Source organism: Ursus arctos, unplaced genomic scaffold, assembly GCF_023065955.2.
Source record: "Ursus arctos isolate Adak ecotype North America unplaced genomic scaffold, UrsArc2.0 scaffold_25, whole genome shotgun sequence".
NCBI lineage: Eukaryota > Metazoa > Chordata > Mammalia > Carnivora > Ursidae > Ursus > Ursus arctos.
The window spans coordinates 5110633-5129730 of NW_026622930.1; the positions used below are offsets into that span (position 1 = coordinate 5110633).

Below are 19098 nucleotides of genomic sequence, written 5' to 3' on the forward strand. Positions count from 1 at the left end.
TGACTCACAGACCCCTAAAAGGGCAGTTCTCCTGACCACATTTGAGTACGGCTGAAGTTCAGCAACGAAAACAGTGGGTGAGGTCTGCGTATTTTCACACGCACTCAAATGCTAACAGTGTGAGCCCCGTTTTTGTGAGCGTCAGAATGAAAGGAAAGCTTTGGGTGAATGAAGTCTAAATTCAGTGTGAGCCCAGACATCTTTTCTTCCATCCAAATTGGTTGGGAAGATAAGACTGCTACGTCACCTGCAATCAAGATGTTTGCCTTTGCTCTGTTATAATGCCACCGGCCCAGATGCTTGGACAGCTGCTCTCCACTTCTCTGTGGACTCTAGTGGAATCTGGAAAAAACCCTCCAACCAACTGTTGGGAGAGTCTGATATTCTTAGATGGAAGCTGTCTCACACCCACTTCCCACAAATTCTTTCAAGGCCACCAACATAGTCCTTTCTGTGGGGAGCCATCTGATGGTCCATGTGGACACTGGGGCTACTCAAACCTCGAAAACATTTATAAACTCTGATACAGGCCTGTGTCCTCACAGTCTGTGACTTCGCTCGCTTGTAGAAGTAGAACAGTTTTCAACACAGCCTTGGGACAGCTATAGAGATCTGGCTGGACCAAGGGCTGGGGCAGTATGCTTATCTCCAAGGGTAAATTAATAGCCGGGGAATGAGACCTGGCTGAGTCCCAGCTAAGATCCCTGATCATCAGCACGGCAATCGGCTCAGTTCACTACACATCTGAGTAAGTGCAGGGACAGGCAGAAAGAGTGACACCATGTCCTGCTGCAGGCTGGGTGTGCAGATGATTAATTACAGAGACAGGCACAGGGTGCCACAGGAGGACAGAAAAGGTCTCCTTGTCTCTCGTGGTATGAACAGTGTGAAATCAGAGACTGCAGAGGAAAGCAGAAATTAGGAGGCCCTGGTCTTAACCTTGGCTCTGCAATTTGGGGCAAGTTCCTTTGAGAGGCGACAGCTAAGCTTAGCCATTGAGAACACAAGCGATCTGGTTTCAAATCCAACTCTGTCAAGTGATACCAGTGTGACCTGGAATGAGTGACCTCTTTGCTGACCCCTGTTCTTACCTGTAAGTTGGGACTAACAGTACGACACCTCAGAGGATGAGGATTAAATACAGCGTACATCATATGATGAGAACAATGCTTGGCATGGAACACTCTAGAAAGGGTAGCTGTTGTTCTTTCTCGCCATATTGGGAAGCTCCAGTGAGCTGGAGCTTTGGTAGCCCGGGTATCTCCAGTATCATGTATCAAAAGTAATTAATTAAATCCAGCAATTCAATAAATGTATATCGTTTTTGCATCAGTGAGCAAAACAGACAAAAGCCCCTCCCTCTTGGAACTTAGATTCTACAGGTACGGAGAGATAAATAATAAAAATAACAAATAAGTTATGTAGTATGTTAGAGGGTGATAAGCCTTTTGGAAAAAACAAAACACCAACCAAGCAAAATAAGGACAAGAGGGAGACAAGAGAAGAGACTGAAATTAGCTGGCTCCACCAGAAAGGGGCAGACGCACTCTCCCCTGTAGCCTTTCCTGCCGCACTCTCCGATCAGCTGGCTCCCCGTTAGTGCAGACTTGTTCGACCAACATTTACTGGGAGCCTGTCTTGCACAGGCTCAAAAGCCCTATGGACCCCCCAGCTGGCACTCCAGCTGCTGACATCAAGCCCCCCACCCCCACTGTGGCAAAAGAAACCATAGGCCACCTGAGTCGCGTTTGAGTCACTTTCCTTCACACCCACATGTGACCGAGCAGGAGGTCCTGGAGGCCGCGCCTTCAAAGCACATCCCGAATCCGGGTACTGCTCTGCACCCACACTGACTGCCCCAGCCCAGCCCCCACCGCCCCCTTACCTGCACCACTGCAAGCGTTCCCGGAGGTCTCCCTGTCTCCACTCCTGCCACAACACAGAGCACTAGCCACCCAGCGGCCAGAATGAGTTTTCTTAAGCCTCCACTGGATGCCTTTTCCTGTGCTTACCACCCTCCAAAGGCTTCCCGTGACACAGCGGATAAAATCTAACCTCCCCCCAGGCTTGCCAGCTCCGCATGAGGCCTGTCCACTTCTCGGGGCCGTATCGCCCTTCCCTCTCCCCTGGTTCATGTAGCTTCAGCCTCCCTGTTCTTTGACCCCTTGGCTGACGCTGACCGGGATGCTTCTCGGTTCCTTTCTAAAAATCATGCACTATCCTTCAGAGTTCATCCGAGGTCCCACTTTCTCCTCAGAGTCATTCCTGACAGCCCAACTTCTCAACTCCTGCTGCTCTTCCCGTCTACGCTCATCACCGTGTGTGCCTCGTGCGCTGGGGACTTGCGGGCTCTCCACTCCTGAGTGCTGTCTCCCCGACCCTGCGCGTCTCTACATCTCTGAGCAGAGACCAGCTCTCAGTCAGTGCAGAAGGGCAAAGAACAAAGCATCTGGAGTCAGGAGCCAGGAGCTCAAGGCTCTGTTTCCTGGCAAGCCGCTGCTTCTCTGCCTTGGTTTCTTCCTCTGTGCAATGAAAGCAATAAAAACAAAACTTACTGCCCTCGGGATTGCGGACAGAATGAAAGGCAACACTGCCAGTGGGGGCAGGCTGGACGCTGTCGTGTGCTCAGCGCACTCCCGCTCCCAGCCCACGGCTAAGCGCTCGGGGAAACGTTTCTTGGTTATGGGTTGCCAGAGCAGGGGCTGGAAGGCAAATTTTCAAAATTCGAAGGCCCTGTGGATCCCCGCCACAGGCACGACGGTGACCCTGGAATCTAGGTGTTGTATTCCTGTTAGGTCAGCAGGAGGAGAACCAAAAGGCTTGCAGGTTTTCTCACTGCTGTGCTTGTGGCGACCGACGCTGCGCGCCAGCCTTGCGTGGGGAGCAGGTGCAGGATGCCTGGGCCTTCCGTTTGGTTGGGCCACTACTCCATTCACCAGACCAGTCCTGCCTGCACTCTGGGCCTCCATTTCCTGATCTGTATACCACAGGACTGGACTTGCTAGGAAGTTTTCAGACTTCGAAACCAACATTGCCAACAATACACATTTTTTTCCCCTCAAAGAAATACTGAAGAATACTTAAAAAAGATAAAAGACAGTTAATTTGGTTGAAGTGGAGGGTAAGAGGCCTACAGCACCACTAACCTGCATGATTGACTGTGGATCGGCTCTAAGGGCCTTTCAAGATGGGAAAACTCTAAGACTCTTACTATTTTAAAAGACCTTTACAAAAACTGTTTGGCTTCCTCCCCATTGACTTCAGATTCGCTTTCCTGCAGCAGTTGACAGGACAGAGTAAACTGCCTGAGCTCTTCACACCAATTCACAGCGGAAAATGACTCTGGTCCTTACCCACTCCAGAAGTTCACGTGCCTTTGGAATGAAAGTGTTCTGTTCTCCACAACTCCACCCCCAAGTCCTTTAAAGTTATAGGAAAATTACTAAAATGATAGAAAACGGGCGCAAAGGAGCAGGAATAAAGCCAACCATAAAGAGACAGTGTTTCCCCGGCCCTGGCCACTCTGGGCCTAGAGGAAAGGATTCCAACAGCCTGGCCAGGGATGCTACGACCCCTCACTAAATACCCGCTTCTGCTGAGCAGAAGGAATATCGGCCAAGATCTACTTACTGTAGGGCCGGTTTTATTAGCTCACTGCCAAATGCTTCCAGACAGCCTGAGCGGTGCCCTGGAAAAAAAGCAGGGTGCGGCTGTCCTGCCTCCCCCAGCCATGCGACCCTGGGCCAGCGCCACTGCTTTCCAGAGGTTGGGCTTCCTCCTCCTCAAAACAGGAGCGATAGTACCTTCCTGATCCACCCAACACGGCTGAAAGAACCAAGTAAGAAAACTGGTGAAACAGCACTTTGGAAACTGTGAAGTACTTTGTAAGGTGAGGGATTATCATTTCATGCTGAGACACAAAGTTGTAATGAGTTAATCAAGTAAACGCCAAAAACCCCAGAGGATAAAATTGTCTTATCACCTACAATCTTTCATGGGGTCGCAGGGTGGGGAGACTCACATCCAAAGTGCCACCCCATCTTTAGAGAGAGCACCACAGTCAGACGTGCACAGTGTGGACGGGCTGCCGCCTACACACGGACTGAGCAGCAGGAGTCTGACTGGCCGATGGCCTAAGTCAGTCACCAGCCTCTCAAGCAGGTCAGGACTCTGCTAGTCAGTTCATGAAGTTTCTATTAAAAAAGGAATCTTGGTGCTTCCCTCAGAGAAAACCAACTGAATGTTGTCAGGCCATTCTGGAGAGACGAGCCAAGGACCACAGAGCCAAACCACAATCCCCTTAGACGGTTCAGACCCCCTCTACAATCTGAGGCAGCTGTCTGACTTCTGAGTAAGCTTTCAACACAGAAGCCATCACAGATCACAAACATCAAGAGACACGGGCCCGTGTAATGACAGACCAGCAGATGGAGAGTGGGTAGGCTCTGTGACCAACTTGCTGTGTGACCCTGGGTAAGTCCCTTGCCCTCTGGTCCCTGATCTCCCCGTTAGTATAACAAGGGGATCTGGGATGATTCCTATGGTCCCTACGGCTCTACACCATGATGATTCTAGGTTTCCTCTTGACATTCCTCTGTCGCCCCTTTTTGGTCCCCATACTCACCCCGTGGCCATGGCTGAAAGGCTTTAGCACAGGGAACCCTGAGGAGGTGAGTCCTGTACTCCCACAGGCTATGCCGATCACAGGACCACAGACCCTCAGAGGGCAGCAACTTGATTTTTAGACTCTACTTAAAACCAAACAGGAAAAGGAAGCTGAACCAGAGACAAAGGGGAAACAAACCCCAGTTACAAACCGAAACCTAGGGAGAAGAGAGAGAAACGAGAGGCTCAGAGCGCAGAGCCCCACCGGCGTGGGCGGCGGAGCCGCTGCGCCACCCGGAACTCCCATGGCCTGGCCTCGAGCCCCAGAGCACTTCCTGTGCGGGTGCAGCAGCGGGGGGTGGGGGGAGCTGCGGGGGTGCGGGTGCCCCACCTGCTCACTGCCTCCCGGCTCAGCCGCCGCCCCCAGACAGGTCTAGGCCTAGCTTTTCCACCTGCTCCAGACAGGGGAGGGTCAGTGTGGACGGCTTCCTCAAGGCTTTTATGAAAAGCCTCCGGGAACTCCGAAGTGCCCTTGCCGATCCTCCGGAGAGAGAAGGCTACATGACGATGTCGTGACAGCTGCTGAAGTTTAACATCGGCTTTGGTATCAGTTTTGCACCTCCGTCGAGGAGACACTTCTCTCTAACGCTACAGCTCCGTCAGCAGCTGAGGGCCTGCCAGGGACATGCGTGAGGAATACCGGAAAACTGGTTCTGTCACTTGTTCACTGAGTGACCCCGGGGCTTTGGTCTCCTCAGCTGTGGGGACGGGGCGCACAGCCCTAACTCTGCCTGCCTCCACCAGGCTGTCGTGGAGATGACGTGGAGATGAGGCCCATTCCCGATCCTTCATTCAGGCCTTGTGCTAGAACCAAGGGAGGAAACACTGAAGAGCACGGCAGTCTTTAAAGTCCTTGAAGGGCTTTAGGAGTCTAGAAAGGAAGACACTGGAATGCTAACGAATACATGTATTAAAATGCTATGACTGAGAGTGAAAAAGCCGCCCAGAGTACTGTCCGAAAGGAAGGGCAGTTCTCGCTGGACAGCTGAAAGCACTCTGAATGTTCAAAATATCTTTTAAAAGGCTTGCAAAAATATGCCTTTCCCTTCGAGCACTGCTTTAGGAGCAAACCACACATTTTGACATAACTGTGCTTTTCATTTTCCTTTAGTTCAAAACATTTGCTATTTTTCCATATGATTTCTTCTTTTTTCTATGGGTTATTTAGAAGCATTTTAATTTCTAACTACTTGGTGTTTTTTAAACATATGTTATTGTTATTTATTTCTAATTTAATTCTATTGTGGTCAAAGAACATACTTAGTATAACTTCTTCTTTTGTTTTTCCTAGTAGGCTTTCAATCCTTTAAAATTTATGGAGACTTGTTTAATGGCCCAGCATGTAGTTTATCTTGGTGAATGTACCGTGTGCACAAGGACGTGTGTGCTAAATTCGGGTATAGTGTTCAAAAACTGTCAGTTAGGTCAAATGGTACTCAGATCTAAGTCCTTTCTGGTTTACTGATTTGTTTTGTCTAATTGTTCTATCAACGGCTGAGAGAAAGGTTTAAAGTCTCCAGCTGGTGACTGTGGATTTGTCTATCACTCTCTTTAGTTCTGTCCGTTTTTACTCCATGTATTTTGAAGCTCTTGTTCGGTACACATACTTTTATGGCTATTGTATCTTCCTGATGCATTGACCCTCTGATCAGTATGAAATGTCCCTCTTTATCACTGGCATCGCTTTTTGTCTTTAAGTTTACTTTACCTGGTATCATGTAGTCATTTGGGTTTTCTTATTGCCTGGTGTATCTTTCTCCGCCCGTACCGGTTTTCTGTTGCTTCCGTAACAAATTACTGCACACTTAGAGCTTAGAACACAAATTTATCTTAGTTTTGTGAGACAATAGGTCAGAAGTCTGACCTAGATCTCAAGGGTCTCACTGAGCTAATATCAAGGTGTTGGAAGTGCTAGCTTTCCTTCTGGAGGCTCTAGAGGAGAATAATTTCCTGGCCTTTTTCAGCTCCAAGAGACCCCCTACACCCCTTCCTCGTGGCCCCTTCCTCCACCTACAAACTATAGTATAGTGTCACTATAACTCCTTCTCCCACTCTAATGTCTCTTCCTGACCACAGCCAGGAAAGGGTCTCCCCCGCTAGCTCTTCCTGTGGTCAGATCTGGATTTTGTGGAGGGAAAGGGGCTTTTATTTTTTCCATCCTTATTGAGGTATAACTGACAAAAATTACATTTATACATATAATTTATATTTGACGTATATGACTGATGTTTTGATAGATGTATGCACTGTGAAATAATCACCATGGTCAAGCTAATTAACATGTCCAGCACTTCACACAGTTACCATTTTCTTTGTTTTTTTTCTTTTCTTTTTTAGGTTCACTGCCTTCAAGGACTCATGTGATTAGACCAGGCCACTGGATAATCACGATAGTTGCCCCATCTCAAGGTGCATCACTCTGATCATACCTGCGAAGTCCCTTTTACCACATAAGGTAACATAGTCACAGCTTCTGGGGATAAGGGTGGGATGGTAGCATCCTTCTGTCTACTACATTTCTGTCTACTTTCAGCCCCTTGTACCTCTGTATTTAAGGAGTATCTTACAGACAGTGTACGATTGAGTCTTGCATTTTCATCTGGTCTGACAATCTCTATCTTTTAATTGGAGTGTTTAGTCCATTTACATGTAATTTACTGATATGGTTGGATATAGGTCTACCATTTTGCTATTTGTTTTCTGTCTGTCTCATCTGTTTGGTTTCCCTGTTTCTTTTTTCCTGCGTTCTTTGGGTAAATTAAATACTTTTTAGAATTCCACTTTAATTTCTCTTTTGACTTTTAGCTATCCCTCTTTACATTATTTTTTAGCGGTCTTTCTAGGGATTGCAATATACGTTCTTAACTCTGTACTTTGTATGCTTAGAATTACTTAGTATATACTTAGAATTACTATTGTACCACTTCATGTAAGCATAAGTTTGTAGCAATTGTGTAAATGCACCCCCATCCTTCACAAGTCATCACACACATTCCACAGCTACAATACAACATTATATGTTATAAATTTTTGCTTTAAATGGTCATATACACATATATACAAATATACATATTTTTAATAAACGGTCTTCCATATTTACCCATTTACTTTTCCTTTCTAGTACTCCTTATCCCTTCCTAAACATCCAAGTTTCCTGGTATTTTTCTTCAGCCTGAGGAGGATAGATCAGGTACACCAGCAACAAATCCACTAGTTCTATTTTATTTGAAAAACACTTTTATTTTGCCAACATACTTGAAGGTACTTTTTTCTGAATAGAGAATTTTGAGATTTCTCTTTTCTTTTATCAGTTAAAAAAAATGTTGTTCTACTCTCTCTGACATCCATGGTTTCTGATAAGAAATCAGCCATCATTTGTATCATTATCCTCTGTATATAATGTATCATATTTCCTCCGGCCATTTTTAGTATTTGCCTTTTCTTTGGTTTCCAGCAATGTGACTGTCATTCGCTGAAGTGTGGTTTTCTTTGTATTTTTCCTTGAGTATATAAGTTCCTTCCTTATATATGGAATTCCTTATATATGTTGAGATCCTTGAATATATAAGTTAAGGTTTTTTCAGCAAAATTGGGAAGGTTTTGGTAATTATTTCTTCCAGCATTATTCTTCTGCCCCATTCCCTTTCTCCTCTTCCTCCGGGATTCCAATCACACCCATGCAGACCTCCTGGTATCATCCCACAAAGTCACCAAGGCTCTGTTAATTTTTTTCAATATTATTTCCCTGGTTTTCAGATTAGGTGATTTCTATTTATCAGTATCCAAGTTCACTAACCCTTTTTAGCACAATCTCTGATCCACTTTTGATCTCATCTGGTGAATTTTAAAATTTTATCTCTAGTACTAGAATTTTTATTTGGTAAATTTTTTACAATTTTCATTTCTCTGTATGTTTGCTCATTTTATTCATCTTCTAAGTCTTTGAACATATGTATAATAGCAACTTGGAAGTACTTGTCTGAAATTCAAACTTCAGAGTCACTTCAGGGTCTACTGAGTGCTTTCCCCCTAAAGTAGGGGCCACATCTTCCGACTCTTTATTTGTCCACTAATTTATGATTGTATGTTAGACACTGTGACGATCTACTGCAGAGAGTCTAGGTAATATGGTCTTCCTTTAGAGGCACTGAATTTGTCCTGGCAGGCAGGTAAATTACTGGCAGATTCTTCTGGTGAGGTCAAGTGTATATTAATTCTTTTTTAAAGTTCTATTTCCATTTTGAACTTAGCCCCATGGTGTGGCCCTTATTCAAGGGCACAGTCTCCACTCCTAAGGTATAGCTGTTCTGGGGTCTCAACTGAATGCCTGCATGCTCTCTTCATTCAGCTGACTAGAATTTCCTACATTTCCCACCACTGCATGAACTCTGGCATCATCATTTGGTCCTTAGCCCTACAGCAGGTAATCTGTGCTAGGCCTCATAGACAAGTCTCATTCTAAACATGCACAGCCAGCCAGCCCTTAATCAACAACCGAAAGTGAATCCCTACACAAAATTCTATCCTTGCTGCTACCACAAGGCTTCCTGTTCTCTAATTCTTTGTCCTGCAACATCCAACTATTTCAGTAGACTAGAGTTCCAATATCTGCCTTCCGAGCTCATTAGGATCAACTTTCAGCTTGAGCCCCACAATTCTGTGCCAAAACCAGAAAGAGGCCCCAGGCAGAAAGCCAGAGCCCTTGTGAGGCTTATCATGTCTCTTCACTCAAGACTCAGAGTCCTGTGCTACCTGTCAATGCCTGAAAACAGCAAGAATTTAATATTTTATGTGAGTTTCAGTATCTGTATATTCAGGTGCTTCATATATTTTGTTCGGTTTCATAGTTTTTGTCAAGAGAGCAAGTCCACGATCATTCCTCTGTCATGGCCTGAAGCAGAAGTCAATGATGATTATTAAACTACCAAAGGGTATTCTCTTTCATTTTCTGAGCATTTCCTGAAGATGCTAGCCCAAGTGTAAACATCTTCACTGTAAGAATATGCCTTTCACTTCCATCTGCTATCCTCCAGTCATGTTATTACTGTCTTTTCTTGGTTTCAATAAGTAGATAAGAGGTAGAGTGATCTCTCTGGGGGCATTCTTTTAACCCTGCCATCTAGTTTTAATAAGGCACATATGTAAAATTATGCGGAGTAAGGAATGTGGAAAGATTTTTGGCTAGGGTGTTATGAGATGTGGATTCTAACCCATGCTTTATCGACATGCTATAGATCCTTGGACATTTATTCCCCCACTCTCAGTCCCGGTTTCCTCATCTGTTCAATGAAAGGAATGTCCATGTTAATAATTATGAACTGCAGGTACAACACCAATTCCTAAATCAATTGTGTCAAGGCAATAGAAAATGTTTGAAAAATAGGATAGGAGCTGTTGACATCTGAAGATCTAGTCAGTGAGAAAGTTAAGAAATGTCCTGTTTAAGGCAGCACCTTATAATGTGTTACTATGAATTGAGCTCAGCACTTAGTACACTGTTTAGGATGTAGCACGTGCAGGGTGAATGCGGACCGCATGATGAATATATGAATGAATGAATGAATGAATGAATGGGAAGATCACCAAACCTCACACAGGATACTAAATGCTAAGGCATTCGGCTCTGCATCTTGAACATAGTAAATGCTCAGTAACCAACAACTGTATTGACTTGGATTGAAAGAGGTGTTTTCCATGTGTCCAGATCCCGAGAGAGCAGAATGGTTGACATCAAATCAGGGAGCTATACTACAGGACACTTTATTTAAGAGATCAAATTCAAAGACTTGTTTTGTGGTTTGGGAAAGTCATCTAACTTCTGTGGATCTTAGCTTCCTTTTCTGTAAACAGACTGTTCTCTTTTCTATTCTCTCTTGGTGGGATGTTTGAGCATAAAAGGGTCTTTGACTAAGAAATACACACAAAAAAATTTGCTTTCTAATACTAGTTTTTCATGAGAATTTGTTTTTTTAAAAAAGAATGTTCTGAGTAGAAGGTCCTCATGTCCTAGGAGTGGAGGAAAAGGGGATGGAGAAAAGGTTGTACAGAATTAGTTACCATCAGTGACACATTATGAAAATCTCCTGGCAATGTTGCATGACCAAATGCAGTCACACCTGGGTTTGCCCTTCAAGACCCAATTTACATATCACCTCTTCAACGAAGTGTTTACTGAGCCCCTAAGATAGACAAAATTACTTCTGCTGTTGTGTTTCTCCTGTATTGTACAATACTATCAATTTCATTGTCACAGATGATTGTCCTTTAGGGAGGGGCTACCATGTTTTATTTATCTTTTATCACCAGTTGTGCTCAGCACCATTCTTGGTATACATACTGTGTGTTCAGAATGTTTGTTAAGCTGCTCTGCGGAAAAGACTGGTGCTCAGGAAGTATGTGAATTGCTAGTGTACACAGAGGGTGCTGATATAGTCTTGTTTTTCAAACGCCAGCCTTTGGAAAGGGAATGTTTGAATCTGGTCTGCCATGCAAGGTACCCTGCTCCAAGTAACTTCCACCCCGACCGAGCTCCTGACCAGACTCATCTGCAGCATAAATAGACATTACTAGCCAAGTCAACTGAATGTTCCAAGGAAATAATGATGAACTCAAGGGGAAGATCAGAATATCTCTGAGAAGTGAAAGCACTATAGAAACTTGGAAGAGAAAGAACAAATGAAGCAACCTCTGATATATAATAAGAAATACATATTTGATCTTTGTTCCTGTTTCTGAACACAGATTAGTGTCATCGTGGGTGGAAGCAATAATTTGTGCCTGGGTCTTAGTTTATAAAGGTGACTGAGTGATGGCGATGCCACTAAAAGAAAAGTTTAATGTTACTCACAGCTCCCCTTGAAACAAGAGGCGTAGTATTAGGGAAGCACCAACATTGTCAGGAGGCAGGAAGGAGCAAGGGGAAAGCACAGGCCACAGCCTTTCTGGGGGTTTCTGTGGGAAAAGCACGGCAGGGTAAGCAAGCAGATTAGAATTGCTAGTTTGAATAATTCCAGCAGGCTTGAGGGGACAGGGACTGTCCCTAGTTGTCTGGGGTAGCTTGGGGCAGGGGAAATCCCGGCTTGGGGACTGTGAGTCAGATAAAGGAGGTGCTGGGGATATGGACTGGGATGGGTTGGCTTGTACATGAAAGGTGCCCCACCAACAGTTTATGGTCTGTAGAAATTGGCTAGCTCTGTGAGGGGCAGCCTCTCCCTAGCTAACAAGGTGCCCCAAAGATGTCAAAACATCAAAAATCATAAAAAAAAAATACTGGGGATGGAGGCATGGGAAGAGACTGCTTAACAAGTACAGAGCTTCCTTTAGGGGAGATGAAAATGTTTTGAAACTGGATTGTGGTGATGGTTGCACAACACAGAATGTACTCAATAACACGGAACTGCAGATTAAAATGGTTTTTAAAAAGTTTTAAAAAACTGGGGGAAGCAAAAATCTAGTAAAGTTTCTTATTGCCTGAGGTTTAACTGATAAGCAATGATAAGAACCATTTTTAAAGAAAGTGTATCTATAACTTAGGACAGAAATTCCAGATACACCAACTCTTGCGTGTCTGGGTATTAGTCTACACAGAACAGAGGGAGGTAAGAGAATCCTGAAGACTGAGGAGGCCATGGATGTTGAGAAGCCTTAAATCATTGACAACAAAAAATAAGTGTAAATGGGGTGCCTGGGTGGCTCAATCAGTTAAGCATCTGCCTTTGGCTCAGGTCATAATCCCAGGGTCCCAGGATAGAGCCCCACGTTGGACTCTTTGCTCAGTGGGGAGCCTGCTTCTCCCTCTCCCTCTCCCTCTCCCTCTGTCTGCCACTCTCCCTGCCTGTGTGCACTCTCTCTCTCTCCCTCTGCCAAATAAATAAATAAAATATTTAAATTCTTAAAAAAAATAACTGTAAGCAGGGCTCACAATAAGTTAGGAGTAGCAACCAGGAGAATGAAAATAGAGTGTACAATTTTGAATTTGTTTGAAGAAAATTTAATATATATACCCAGAAGGCAGGGCAGGAGGAAAAAAAACAGAAGAAAAAGCATTAAAAACATATATAGAGAGAAAATATAGAATAAGACAGCAAAAGCAAGTGCTGTTACTCTGGTCTCCAAATATTTTCTGCTTGTGTACCCTCTAGAAATATTTAGGAAAATTATGTATCCTGTTGCATATTTTTTAGGGGGCATCTATAATTTTTCCTGGTAAGTTTAGATGGCTGCAAAGGATTTAACATTTAGAAACATTATATGCAGTGTATGTGCATTAAGTATGTTAAATTTACATATACAACTTAATATTTGAGCTTAAACTCTTCCTCGTTTTATTTTTTTTTAAGATTTTATTTATTTATTTGAGACAGAGAGAGCATGAGCAGGAGGAGGGGCAGAGGGAGAAGCAGACGCCTTGCTGAGCAGGGACCCAGACATGGGGCTTGATCCCAGGACCCTGGGATCATGCCCTGAGCCGAAGACAGATGCTTAACTGACTGAGCCACCCAGGTGACCCCAACTCTTTCCTTTTTAAAAATATTTTATTTATTTTAGAGAGAGAGAGCAAGCGTGTGCACAAGTGGGGAAAGAGGGAGAGAGAGAGAGAATCTCAAGCAGACTCTGTGCTGAGCGCAGAGCCCAACACAGGGCCCGATCCCATGACCCTGAGATCATGACCTGAGCTGAAGCCAAGAGTCAGATGCTCAACTGACTGAGCAACCCCGGAACCCCTAAAGATTTTATTTTTAAGTAATCTCTACACCCAACACAGGGCTGGAATTCACAACCCCGAGATCAAGAGTTGCACTCTCTTCCGACCGAGCCAGCCAGCCATCCCTAAGTTCTTTCAATTTATGAAAAAGGTCTGTCATAAAACTTAATTGGCAGAGTCTGTTTACTCGGTCAAATTACTCAGCCAAATCAAATTTACTTGCTATCAGAGAAATTTCAACTAATTTTCCAACTCAGACATGCTTGTACATATCAGTGAGAGCACTCCACCTCTGAAGTCTTTACACAGACAACCAGCGAGGTGAGGCGTGGCGCTGGGCCACGAGTTGGTGGCATTGCTGAAATGAAGGCTGCCCTCTTCGATGCTCTCCATAGCTGCTTCCCCTGCTCTAGAGGACTCTCCTTCAGGGCCAATGCATCCTCAAATCAGTCCTCTGGTCTGCTGAGGGCTGGGATAGCCGGAGGCGCTGAATCTTCCTAAGGTTTGGAAAGGCAGGTGGAGTGCCCTTCTGCTCCAGTGAGAACAGAGGAATCCTGAATGGTGGCGTGAGGAAGGGGAGCCAGCACGTCACAGGCACACTGTCATGACAGATCGTGTCGGGATGGAGTGTGTATGGAAGTGGGAACTCTGGAAATGGATTCCTTCACACAGTCCTTGCCAATGTAGCCCCAGGAAGTCTCACCCCCAGGAACACACGTGGCCTGGTTTGTAGGCGGCTGTACTCACGTAATAGTAGTGACCTACCACAAATGGATTAAAAATCACTGGTCAAGAGACAGGGACTGTTGGATTTGATTAAAAAAAAAAAAACAAAAAACAAGAACCAGAGTCATGCAATTGACACAAGACAGTTAAAATGAAAGGATAATTCCAGAATGAAACTTTGAAAATGGAAAAGTTATAAGGCAAATATAAATAAAAGGATACCAGGTTAGCAATTCTGATATCAGACAGATTTTAAGGAGAAAAACATGATTAAGGATCCAGAGGAATATTAATTACTAGAAAAAATAATCAAGACCATGTATGTATGTACTATAGACCCAACTCTTGGTAAAGTAACTGAAAAATTTGGGGGAGAAATAGTTATATAAAAAATCCTACTGAAGACTTAAAAAATACATGATTTCTTAGATATTTTTAAAAATAGATTCAAAGTAAAAAAAAGTGGCATTAACTCCCCACTCAGATGGCCCTTATTTTAAAGTTGTATTTGTTTAAAGTAAGAAAACTCAAACTGTAGAAGATACAGAAGTTAAATTAAGGTCCCTCCCCTCTCCCCTGGCCCTCTCTCCCCAAATATAACCCTTGTTGACACAGGGAAATGGTGTGCAGACTCAGTTCTCATCATCCCAGCCCAGTGTTGCTCCTGTTACATCTCTGTGTCCCCTTGAGGAGGATGGACTAGAGTCAGTCCTGCTTTGGACAGCGGGACCTGAGCAACGTAACATCTCAAACAGTGGTGCACACGCACTGTAACGTGCACGAGCCATGAAGACCAGGCGGAGGGAAAGAAGCCAGGCACAGAGAACCATATTTTCTATGATTCCGTTTATGTGATATGTGCAGAGCAGACAAATCCATAAAGACAGAAGCAGATCTGTGGTTGTCTAGGGCTGGGGGAAGGGATTAGCAGAACCTGGGGAGTGACTGCTAATGAGTACAGAGCTTGCTTCTGGGGTGACCAAAATGTCCTAAAATACATTGTTGTGATGGTGGCAAGACTGGATATACTAACACCGTTGAACTGTACGGTTTAAGTGGGTGGGATTCCGTGGTTTGTAAATTACATCTCAATAAAGCCATTATTAAAAAATGCTCCAGGGGCACTTTGGGTGGCTCAGTCGGTTAAGTGTCTGACTCCTGGGTTCGGCTCAGGTCATGATCTCAGGGTTATGAGATCGAGCCCCGTGTCAGGCTCTGTGCTCACTGCGGAGTCTGCTTGAGAGTCTCTCTCCTCCACTCCTTCTGCCCCTCTCAGCCCCCCACATGTACTCTCTCTCTCAAATAAATAAAAAAAATTTAAAAGATGCTCCAAATGCAGATGGAAAATGCTTTCAAACGGGTTATAAATTAACAACGTGACTTTAGGATTGTTGGAGAAAACCATCCCGTCATTTTGGCTCCCATCAGAAACAATACTCAGTAGAAAGGACCATCCAGAGTGACAATTCTAAATTATTTCAGCTTTCCAGAAAGTGAAGAGAAAATACAACGAAGCAAGGGCACTTCTGACTACAAAGGTCTCCCCAGAACACAGCAGGTGCAGTGTCCGAGCTCAGGCTTCAAGGCGAGTCTATGAACTCGACCTGAGAACTATTCATTTCTCAGGCCATACGGTGAGTACTTTAATGTTTCCAAACCTTCTGCCTCCTTTCAGTGGCTTCTAATGGTTTTACTGAGCATTTGAAGAAAACAGGACACTTGGCTAGATTTGGTTGATGACAAATAAAATCAATCCAGAGGAACATAATAACGACAAACCAGCTTTCATCATTCAAATTACTGGAGCTTTTTGTTTGTTTCTCAGAACTTTTTGTTGCGTTTGGTTTTGAATGTATGTCGTTTCTATGAATCTAACAGCTGTACAGGTCTGTGCAATCGCTGCCATGGGAGATTGCCTCCATCCCTCCCCAAACTCCCTCTAGCTATCCCTGAGTGGTCACACCCCCCTCCCCACTCCCAGCAGCCACTGATGTGTCCTCCAGCTCAGTCCCTTTCTTCTGGAGAGTGCCACACTAATGGAAACATATGGCATGTAACCTTTGAAGACAGCTTCCTTCACTCAGCATAATGGCTCTAAGACTCATCTGAGTTGTGTTTATTAAATGATTTGGTTTTGTCTTTTTTTATTTTTGCAGGCTAGTTTTCTGTTGTAGGGCTGTATTACAAATTGCTTCTCCATTAAGTTGAAGAACGTTTGAGTTGGTTTTGGCTGTTATAAACGGAGCTGCTATAAACAGCCCCCCCCCACACATACGGGATGCAAGTTTTCATTTCCATAGGGCAACATAAAGGATCAAGGTTGCGGGGTTCAATGGTGACTGTGTAAGCAACAGTCGCCCTGTTTTCCAGACGGGCTATACCGTTTTCCTGGCTACCAGCAACGCAGGGGCGATGCTGCTGCTCTGCACCCCCGTTGGCCTCTGGTGTCCTCAAGATCTTCCTGCTTCAGCCATTCTAGCAGGTGTGCGGATAGCTCGGTGTAATTTTACTCTGCATTTCTCTAATGACAGCTGGTGCCATGCACCCTTCCATGTGCTTGTGTGCCATCTGTACACCCTCTTCGGTGACATGTCTACTCAAGTCTTTTGCCCACTTACACAGGGCTGTGTTCTTACTGTTAAGTTCAGAGAGTTCTCTCCCATTCTGAAGACAAGGCCTTGTGATGTGCAAATGTTTTCTCCAAATCTATTTCTTGTCTTTTCATTCTCCTAACATTGGCTTTTACAGAATTAACAGTTTTTAATGTTAATTTAAGTCCAATTTGCCTTGTTTTATCTTTCGTGGATGGATGGTGCTTTTGCTCTTACGCATGCGGACCATTTGCCCAACCCAGTGGTCACGAAGACCGTTGCAAGTTTTCTTCCAGAAGTTTCATGGTTGGACATTTAGATTTAGAGTCTATTTAGAGGTGACCTGGGTACAGTGTGTGAGGATTGGGCCAAAGTTCATTTTTTTTGCATATCGATGTCTGATTGTTCCAACTCCATTTGTTGACAAGACAGTACTTTCTCCGTTGAATTGCCTCTGCCAGACATTAACTGACAACTGATTTCTGGACTTTCCATCTACGTGTCCAACATCTCCACAAGTCATCTTGAAAAATCCCCAGGCGAGCTGGTTGATACTGCATACGTGTCTTATCAGAGCTCAACCAGGAACAGTGATGGGGGCCTGGACTCATCTATTTTGTGACATAGGCTGTGGAGTATGTAACCCTTTCTCTCTGCAGGTTGGTCTGCACATGGAATATTGAGATCAGTTTTTGGTATCACAATATGAGAGGTACTTGCACCTGAAAGCATTCTGGAAGGGGGATTGAGCTGAGGGGGCCAACAGAGATCCCAACACAGGAGGATGGGCTGAGGAAAATGGGGCATCAGCCCGGAGAGATAAAAGGAGAATAAGAACACTTGCTCTGGGCCTCTGAAATGGAGCTCCCTGGAAAGAAAGAATCCTTCTTTCCTGTGATCCCTAGGAGACGATTAGGGCCAGTGGCTACAACCAGGCACTGTGCTAGGTACTGGGAGTTCAGAGATGGACAAGATATGCTTTTGCTTTCAGTAGAGGGGAGCCACAGGGAAACTATTTTGGTTTGACATAGGCCATCCAGCCAATTTTAAGAAGCCAGATAAAATGACTTGCTTTGACTTTGCGCGATAGCTAAAGATGGCCTATCAGCTCTATGTTCAGCAAATGACTCGTTCTGCCTTTGGGTTTAATGGCCAAATGAAAGTACTGAGGTCATGTGACAGAAAGAGATCTGCCCAAGGTCTCAAACAGTGCTTGCACAACTGAGCTTGGAAACCAAGCCTCCCAATGCTGAGACCAGAATTCCTTTTTATTATCTGTTAAAATCTTTTTTTTTAAAGATTTTATTTATTTATTTATTTGACAGAGAGAGAGAGAGAGCACACAAGCAGAGGGAGAAGCAGGCAGAGGGAGAGGGAGAAGCAGGGCTTGATCCCAAGACCCCATGATCATAACCTGAGCTGAAGGCAGACACTTTACCGACTGAGCCACCCAGGTGCCCCAGAACCCTATCTGTTAAAATTCTTAATCAGCACTGTGTTTGCTGAAGAATAAATAACCCAATGCTTTTTTGCAAATCCTGTTTCTGGGCTTCCTCTGACCCTTCAGGTTTTCAGTCTTGCAGGCTCACTGTCTCAGAGAGGCCTTTAAAAGAGAAAAGGATCCTCTACTTTGAAATTTCAATCCTTGTTTTCAGTGACAAGATGAGAAAAAAAAAAATCATATCAAATCAGACAGGTCTTTTCTGAAGATTTTATTTCTGCCCTGAGCTGCTTCTGGGTCACCTACTGCTCTAATTATGCTGGACGTAAACCTGGCTTCCATGAGATTCAGGATATGGCTGGAGGAAAAAGTTGTCAAGACTACTTAAGATCATCAGTGCTCACACTGGGCTCAGAGCATTCCAGGAATTCACTGATTCATTCCATAATTCATTCCACTGGTTAACCACAAACACAGACACACAGGGAGAACAGACATCACTGACGGATTTAGTCTTACTAATATACCCAGGGCAGGACAGAGCTGGAAAACAGTAACACTTTGGTTTAAGGCTAGTCCCATCCCCAAGCTCCTCACGTGAGCAGCATGGAACAGGAGAAAGCTAGGACTTGAGGTTGCCAGCCCCACTTCTTCCCTTCCAAAGTGTCCTCACTCCAAAGGGAGCAGTAACCCCAGGGCTTTCCAGCTGACAGAGCTCTGGTGAGGATCAGCAGAGATGATGGATGGGCAAAGTGCCTTGCACCCTGAGAAGCACTGCACCTAGGTGAGAGATTTATTCATTTAACAAATGTGTTGGGCACCTATTAAAAGACACGCATCGTGCTGAACACCAAGGATATCCAGTTAAATAAAACAGATCCCTGCACTCGAGAAGACAATGAGATGTGGCAAGTTCGATGATGAGAAAAGCACAGGGTAGGAGGACCAGTGGGGGCCTTCGCCAGTCTGGG

At 44.6% G+C, this 19098-nt stretch overlaps 1 protein-coding gene and 1 long non-coding RNA gene across 4 annotated transcripts in view; one reads left to right on the plus strand and one right to left on the minus strand.

Moving 5' to 3' along the window:
* Positions 1 to 19098, minus strand: part of EVL (Enah/Vasp-like) — a 138634-nt gene that overhangs the window by 65609 nt on the left and 53927 nt on the right. Inside the window, exon 1 of one of the 3 annotated variants that reach the window (XM_026515312.4) lies at positions 4625 to 4749. The exons of the other annotated variants lie outside the window; for them this stretch is intronic. Coding sequence (XP_026371097.1) covers positions 4625 to 4635 — 11 coding nt within the window. The 5' untranslated portion in view covers positions 4636 to 4749. Of the gene's footprint in view, positions 1 to 4624; positions 4750 to 19098 lie in introns of those variants that run through there. 3 annotated transcript variants of the gene reach the window in all.
* Positions 4836 to 11379, plus strand: LOC130544794 (uncharacterized). Its single transcript, XR_008961390.1, has 2 exons — positions 4836 to 7120; positions 11118 to 11379. It is a non-coding gene; the product is annotated as an uncharacterized LOC130544794 (long non-coding RNA).